The sequence below is a fragment of the Athalia rosae genome, chromosome 2 (assembly GCF_917208135.1).
Source record: "Athalia rosae chromosome 2, iyAthRosa1.1, whole genome shotgun sequence".
Classification (NCBI taxonomy): Eukaryota; Metazoa; Arthropoda; class Insecta; order Hymenoptera; family Athaliidae; genus Athalia; species Athalia rosae.
In genome coordinates, this window is record NC_064027.1 from 23,439,278 (window position 1) to 23,447,561 (window position 8,284).

Consider the following 8,284-nt stretch of genomic DNA (forward strand, 5'->3'; position numbering starts at 1 on the left):
CCTCCGCCCTTTTCCCTTCCTCCGTTCGACGCGTTTCTCCGCCCCTCTTTTCCGTTACCTTCCCCCTTCTTCGTCTCCTCCCCTTTTTATCCCTCTCGGTATCGAACACGTGTGTGTGTGCGTGTGCGTGCGTGTGCGCGCGTACGGTGGTAATATACTTGTATTATATACACACACCCCGAAGCTGGGGTACATTACAGGTATACATAAACTTGGCAATAATTACCCCGTAGTGGTACGACCGTGCGCTCTATGGTCTCGAAAAGCAGTGCGCGCGGTGATAATCAGATAAAATAATTAGCATGTTAATTGAAAGAGGGTGCACTGTACTGCAGTATATGCTGCAGCTATATACTTATATATATATATACATATACATACACGTATATATCCCGCATCCTTGTGCAGTAGGGTACTTGTAATAAATATGAAGCGTCGCGACGCCTGCGTGCTGCGAAACCGTCTCGCCCGATTATACAAAACGAATCTCCTGCTGCACGATCTTCCGTTGCATGGTGTAGGTATACGTATAATTTCGTGTACGTATACGTGACGTACACACGCGGAAGAAACCGGCGAACGGTATAGCGTGCAAAAATTTTCAAACAGACGTCATACGTATCTACAAATATTTGTGTAATTGCATTTCAACCCCCTCCCTGCAGGATTAACCTTTGAGACGTGAGACGTAGGTTTCAATTCTTTTGGTTTTTCTCATGCATTCTCATCGAGATCATTCGCTTCGAACGTTGAACGTGAAGTTATCTCAGGTTGTATATACAACGTGGATGTAATGGATGTAAGTTGTAAATGTCAGGGTATATGAATCCGATGATTGGTGTCTAAATTTTCACATCGTGGTAGATGTACGTATATACATACGACGATTATCCGTTTGCCCGCGCGATCCTTTCTTTTTTCACTTTTTTCACACCCGTCGTTCATCTCGTATATATACATAATACGTATATTATAGGAAAAGACAGAGGGTCGCGCTGCAGCGCTCTTTCCATGTATTCATTTATCTCTGCGAAGAGAGAGATATAGCTATGGGAATGTGTCGACTGGATGATATTTATTTGTTGCGTCGCTATATAATACCGATATACTCACACCCACATGGGAAGAAGAACTGCAGAGAGACGTTTACTTTTACACCTATATAAGACTGTAGACATGTGCTGGTGCACTCACACATCCACGAGTAGTGGTGGGGATGAACAAAGAATGGAGTAAAAAAGTACCTCTGCCGCGGACTGCACGGAACAAAATCTTATTCGGGGTGGGGGTTGAATGAGGCGTGGATAATTCCGAAAGAGGAGGAGGACTTTGTGCGGAAGGGGCAGTCGTCCGGAGGGAATGGAGGGAAAACGCGACCAAGGAGGGACTATCGTCGGGCTGCAGCTGCCAGAATCCAAATATCCAACGGCGTAGTCGAAACTTATCCTCGAAAATTGTCCACTCGACGAATTTGAGAAAAACAAAAAAAAAAAAAAATCATCGCACAAGCGGTGTTCGAAAATCATCAACGAATTTCGCGTCGCGAGCTGAAAGTGAATTGCCTCAAATTTTCGTGATGAAAATTGAAAAAGCGAATGAAAGAATTGTAAAGTACCAATTTTTTTCATCGCAACCGTTGAGGAATGATTGAAGTTCAGTGTTCTAGCCCGAATGAAAAGAAAAGCAATATTTTTGGTACTTGGAATTTTCGGTGGTCGAACGGGGATGATTTTTAATTGTGAACCTGAGGACGAGTAATTTCGACCGGTCGGTCGAATGGGGGACAATTTCGAGCAGCTACGCCATTGGGAGTAGGGATAGAAGGAGTTTCGTGATTGGAGGACGATCGTGGGGACATTATATCGGGTGGAGTGAGTCGAGCGAGAGTGTTGGGAAGTTGTTTCCTATACGGGGGAGGGCGGGACTTGCCCGTGGAGGAGCAGGGAGGCATCGCGTTAATAGAGATACAATCGAGGGTGTCTAGTGCACCGGCACTGGAACTGGGACCGGGTCTGGGACCGAGAGTGCACTCTCTCTTTTGGTCCGGCGTACAGCGGCCGAAGGAATTGTGGGGAAGGTGGAAGAGTCCGAGTCGTCGGTGTGTAGGAGGAGTGAAAAAGTGAAGGGTAGTCAACTCGAGGGGGAGGGATAGCTGCACTGCCTCTGCCGCTGGACGTAGTTTAGACATCAGCGACGGCAGGATAGACAGGCAGTCAGACCCGTCACGGCACTCGGTCAAGTACCCAGAAAACACGACCCAACACACAATTCCTCAAACTGCGCTACGGTGCATGGCTATCGAAGCTAAATGCACCTGATGCTACGCAGTACCAAGACGCGATCAACCCTCCTTCTTCGATCGGCGAGACAGATTCGAATCGAACGATAGTTTGTCGCCCACGTGATGCACGAACAAGTGTGATTGATTCATCGTCCAGTGCGCGTTTCGAGCTTTTTGTCATTCTTCGTAATTTTTTTGTTCTTTTTTTCTCTTTTCGTTTCATCGTTTCGCGTTGCAACATTGCCGGATCCCGAGGGATACGGATTAGAATTGAAAACGAAAAAAAAAAAAAAGAAATTCCCCAAATGAGCGTCGCGATGGCTGTGGCGATGGACTCTACATACGGAGTTCGTTTAGGGGTCGGTTCGTCGGTTCATCGTCGAAGAGTTTGTTCCCCGTCCCATCAGCAGCACCAACTGCAGCAGCAACATATTCTCCACGGTGGGGATAACGAGGGTGAAGAAGAGGAAGAAGACCGTCGTTCGCTGACGGAGAATCCGTTGAGATTCAGCGTACTGAATATACTGAGACCAGATTTCGGAAGGAAGGCGATACTGAGTAAAAAGACGAGGGCGTCGGGGAGACCGCAAGTTCCGATAACCGCGACCGTGTTACCTCGACACAGTCCGCTTCCGGTACCGAGGGATCTCAGCGTTACCGGAAGTAGCTCGAACAGACTGTCACCGTCCCCCGTTGTCTACGGGAATCAAGGGAATTCGCTGCACATCAATTCCCTGAGAGATTGTATCAGAGATAGAGAAAGAGAGAGAGACGTCCTTTCGACGCACGGCAGTTTGTCATCGCCTCTGAATTCCAACTCGTCATCCGCGCACTCTCTCATTCACGGAAGACTCAGCAGAAGCGGAAGTCTCGAGAGTTTGTCGAGCAACAGAAGTTCGATAACCGGGAGTAGTTCGGTCGTCGGAGGAAGTTGCAGTACCCCTTCCATATCCTCGGCCGTTTCTTCGATCGGTACCGATTCCTGCCCCAGTGAAAGCAGCGCTTCCGCCACGGGGACCGGAAGTGGCCAACAAAATTCGAACAACGGACAGAGTCTTTGGCCGGCGTGGGTCTACTGCACCAGATACTCGGACAGACCTTCTTCCGGTTGGTATATTTATCCGTTCGTTCATTGACTTTCCTTATCCACGCCGCCATTTTTCATTTGATAAGGTATTCTCGAAACGAGACCGCGATACGCACGTCCGCGGGGAGATGCAGCTGCACAACGCCGCGCGCGTTTCTAACTGATGCTCGTATAGGTGTATAAAATTTGTAATGATCCGTTTCCGCGACCGGATATTCCTATTGTGTATTTACTAACGCGCGCGCGATGCTGGCACGCCGCTGCAGCTGTGACAAATAAATAACTAAAATCGAGGGGCGAGGGCAAAAGAGAAAGGGGGGGAAAAGAGGAATGAAATAATAAAATTACGGACTAAATTACCCGATTAGAAAGAGGAGGACTTTTCCCCGTATGTGTGTCGTCTATGTCTCTGTAGTTTGTTCTTGAGTCTATAAATTTACCGTCGTATTGAATAAATAATCACGATTTCAAAGTCTACGGTATACATTATAGTCGTCGTTATACGCTGCAGGTATAGTAGTACGTAAACTATACCGTGTACGCATGAAACCGTTCCGCATGCATAGAGAAATTTTGATAAAGACTAGAATTGAAATACGGGTACTGACATTAGTCGTTTGTTTTAATAATTAATCACGCACTTCTGAAAATTAACAACGTACCATTATCGGAATCCAAATGGAGGAATTAGGGGGGGGGGGGGGGGGGGGAAGGAGTATGTGACGTGCATACTAGATTTCAATATCATCCTTCATTATATTCCGGAGTAATTATTACTATCGTTATTCCACAATACGTCCATTACACAGTCCCTCGTTTACAATATTGTTATTCGAAATGATGAAAAAAAAGGTGGGGGGAAGGAATCATTTAGGCAAAGCTGCACACAAATGAAGAAGATAGAATGTTGGAATTCCTTGAGGAATCTCGCGTGTTCGTGGGCAGTTTTTTCCCGTATAAAATTTCCGGGGGCATTCGGTATTTAATCCTCTCATTTTCATCTCCAGCTTCTAATTCTCCCTTTGATTCCACGCTCCACACGATGCAGCTTATAGCTCGTAATATTCCCAAAGAATTACGTGAAAACGAATGAAAATTTTCATTATTATTTCCAGGGCCCAGAACGCGACGCGTAAAGAGATCGAGCGGGAGTGACAAAAATGCATCGTCGGAAGAGAAGAGACCGAGAACAGCGTTCAGCGCCGAGCAATTGGCACGTCTCAAACAGGAATTTGCGGAAAATCGTTACCTCACCGAAAGGAGAAGACAACAGCTATCCAGAGATCTCGGACTCAATGAAGCTCAGATTAAAATTTGGTTCCAAAACAAGAGAGCCAAGATTAAGAAATCTACCGGGCAGAAAAATCCACTCGCTCTTCAACTCATGGCTCAAGGACTCTACAATCATTCAACGGTTCCCGTCGACGAGGACGGCGAAGAGATACCGCCGGAAGAGAATCGATCTTGAAAACTGAACGAGATGAAAAATTTTTTTGTAATGAGATTCACGTAAAAGTCCGGTGTAATACATACATACACATATATGTATATATTTTATGTTTTATAGACTGATTTATTATATATATTTTATTTTGTTGATGTGAAAAATTTTACGCGTACCTATATCTTACATTATACAATACAGTAGGTCATATATACACTTTAGATCTTGTACATAGTATAGATAGAAAAAAAAAAATTGCGAGGTATTTATTTTATGCCGTGTACAAAATACATATTATCGTTGTTATTATTAAGATCGTAATAATTGTCATTATCGTAACGATGTGAAGATAATCGTATACGTGTTATTCTCCGGAGCGATCCATGGAAACGATCTCATCAGTATACATATGTGAAATAGATATATTCGTATAAAAAATACTAATTAAATGGATATAATTATAGTCTGCACTGTCAAACGATTTATGAAAATAATTAAAGTACGATTATGATATTGTTAAACCAGTATTGTTTATGGATGAAATGTGCGGATTCTTACAGCGGTCGCAATATTCGAAGCGAGGAGTCTGCAAATTTTCACAACCCTTGATCAGCGCCACGAGGAAAATTTCATTCTCTTTCGCTCTCCACTTGCCGCGAGACAGCATCGATTTTCCGAGAGCACGACACGGACTCACGAGATAGAGTCAAAAAAACATCGCCATAACTCGAATCGCACGTATAATATAATTTGTAGCAGAAGGGGTTGCTCGTGGGGGGAAGGGGGGGGGGGTATATTTGCACATTAATTTGTGGTGGCGGAGTAAAAGCGTTGACACCTTTGGTGGGGGGGGGGGGGGGGGGGGGTGTTGTAAGGGAATTCAGTGAGCCACTGTAGGCAACGGACGACCCCGAGGACCCCAACCCCTAACCTTAATGGGTACGCCAGGGCAGACCGCTGACCCAACCGCAGGCCATTTCGGCCCGTTTTCAACTCGTTAGAACCCATAGCAGCAATTACACATTACTGCAGTTTCCCCACTCTCCTCCGCCTCTTTCCCGCCATCCCGAGGCTGCTAAATACGATATGGGCCGACAACTTGCCCGGTTATTTATGTCCAGATACACGCGTACTACTATGTCGGCGTACAACCGCATGCTACGAGAGTACGTTATTATAATCGCAATAACGATTCGAGCGGTGTAAGTCACGTATAATTCGAAAAACTGACGAATGCTCCGATGTCTGGACAGGGAAAGGTTCGATTCAAAAGAGAAAGAAAAACGCAATTCAATGGATGCAGGGGATGATGTGAATTGATTGAATTATTTTGTTGGTTTTCGGGTAGAATTCGTCAGTCGTAGAAAAATGGTGAATTACTTTTCTCCCCTTCGAAATTCTTTCGACGGAATGGAATTTCCTGAAGGACATGTACTTTGATAAAATTATAATTACGGTGATCTATTTTTATGCTTCGTTTAAACGTGAATAGCAAATTTACCTTCCTACAATTACTCGCGGAGCTGATCCATATAATATAACGGGGCAGAAAAGTGTATTTAATTAACCAAATTATCGCGTGAATCATGAATCGCGTAATACGCGATCGGAATATACAATATGTGTACACGTCAACGCTGTCGATAAGAATCCGTAGACTTATTCATTTTTCTTTCATCCGTCAATTTCAAGCTGCGCGCAAGTGACTTCACGCGCGATATGTAGATATATTCTACCTAATTTTTGGCTAGTTTCATCAATCACTTCGCGAATTAAACAGTTCTCATCAAAATCTACCTTACATCTTAGTCGGTGAGCAAGAACCGTGACATGATATAAATTCGACAAAAAAAAAACGTTCGATTTCAACAGCACAATGATGTCAATCGGGGATGACGTTAGGGGTTGTCCAGTCTCCGTCGAATTTTGGAAATTTTTTTCGTTTCTCTTATTCCAAATAATAACTGTGCGGGTATCCAATGTTTTTTTATTTTTTTCCTTTTTACGGTTCGTTTATCGTACCGCCGCGCAGTTCGCAAAAGCGGGCGCGATACCAAATGAGTCTCGAGAGATATCGTATCGCTGTTGAATCTCTGGTGTAACGTATAATGCGAATTGTGATCAAGAAGTTCGCATAAATTTTTCCGTACTAATTGATATTCTTTGCGGTAACTCGCGCCACGATACGTTCGCTGAATATATATTTTAACACTAAATGCAGCCATACTATACGCATATACTCGCTTGTAGTTGCTACGAACGGTTTCTCCAACTAAATTCTGAAGCATCGATAATTAACGAGCCATCAATTAATTCCCCGCCTTTGAATGTCACGTTCGAATCTCCCTTTTCTTCACTTTTTTCCCATGTTAATTTGGTTTTTCTCCTCTTCTTCTTTTTTGAAATCTTCCTCCGACAAGCACGTTGCGCGGTTACATTCGTCTCAATTTGGTCTCTCGATTACATTATACAGGTATATGGAGATTTTCGGACATTATCGCCCTCGATTTGACTCAATAGTTTGTTTTTTGTCCGTTTCATGATTCTGAAATACTGTTGCCACAGACGCATTGATTGCAGATAATTTCGAGGCGACATATTTGCTCAGTGTTTTCGACCCCTTCGCGGCTAATTTTTCGAATAAAGTACACATGCGGGTATCGGGTATATACATATGTACAGTATACAGCTTTATGTTAATCACGGCAATTAGCGGTAGTCGCGTGTATGTAAGGATTGATTGGGTTTCCTGGTACACATAACCGAACGCATACGCACATATCATATTATACGCGCGTGTATTCGTACATATATATATTCTCGCGGGGGGGTTTCCTTTTGGTTTTAGTTTAATTTTCGAGCCGCTAAACGTCCTCTTTTCTCGTGGGCGTGGAAACGACGCTGACGTTTCGTTAGTATTTAGAGAAAGCGTTTGTTTGGCACTGTGTCAGAGTATAAACCGTGCGGAGTATCATGACTTTTGGTAATTGGCAGCTGCTGCGCTTCTCCGCATCTACCCTCAGAACTTGTTCTACCATTAGTGAAAGATTAGTGGCTCTACCGAGAATAAATAGAACAACTAGAAAACGTCGAATTTTTCCCTTCAAACGTCGCCTCTGTAGCTACTACACCCCCGCGCCCAGCTAGTTTCCATGGTTCTCTGCCCGCGCCATACGACCTCGCTACGAGGTGGATACGCGAGCGTCAGAATTCGTCGTCAAACGGCTGGAATTGCCAATTTTTCTTCCGCAGCGGAGAAATTTTATTTCCGAAAGAGTCGGATCGATTGGTACAAATTAATACTCCGCTGGTGATTATTGCGGGGAACGACGCGGTCACACCGCACACAGCGCGTGTAGAGTATATATGTATATATATATGGGGAAAAAAGAAAAAGGAACAAATTTCTTACATCTGGGATAAAAAATAAAAACCGAAATGAACAAATAAATGAAAGAGAGCGACGAGTTGT

At 44.1% G+C, this 8,284-nt stretch overlaps 1 protein-coding gene across 1 annotated transcript; it reads left to right on the top strand.

The window, feature by feature from the left end:
* Positions 1 to 988: 988 nt before the first annotated feature.
* On the top strand, positions 989 to 5,349 carry LOC105689277 (homeobox protein engrailed-2-like). Its single transcript, XM_012406192.3, has 2 exons — positions 989 to 3,388; positions 4,484 to 5,349. The coding sequence occupies exons 1-2, from the start codon at positions 2,587 to 2,589 to the stop codon at positions 4,834 to 4,836; spliced, it is 1,155 nt and encodes a 384-aa protein (XP_012261615.2). The 5' UTR covers positions 989 to 2,586; the 3' UTR covers positions 4,837 to 5,349.
* The last annotated feature ends 2,935 nt before the right edge of the window (positions 5,350 to 8,284 follow it).

Bases quoted from the DNA above. Each gene is read 5' to 3' on its own strand.
- LOC105689277 (XM_012406192.3), top strand. From the start codon at position 2,587: ATGAGCGTCGCGATGGCTGTGGCGATGGACTCTACATACGGAGTTCGT. The intron at 3,389-4,483 runs GTTGGTATATTT...TATTATTTCCAG, and splicing joins CTCGGACAGACCTTCTTCCG to GGCCCAGAACGCGACGCGTA.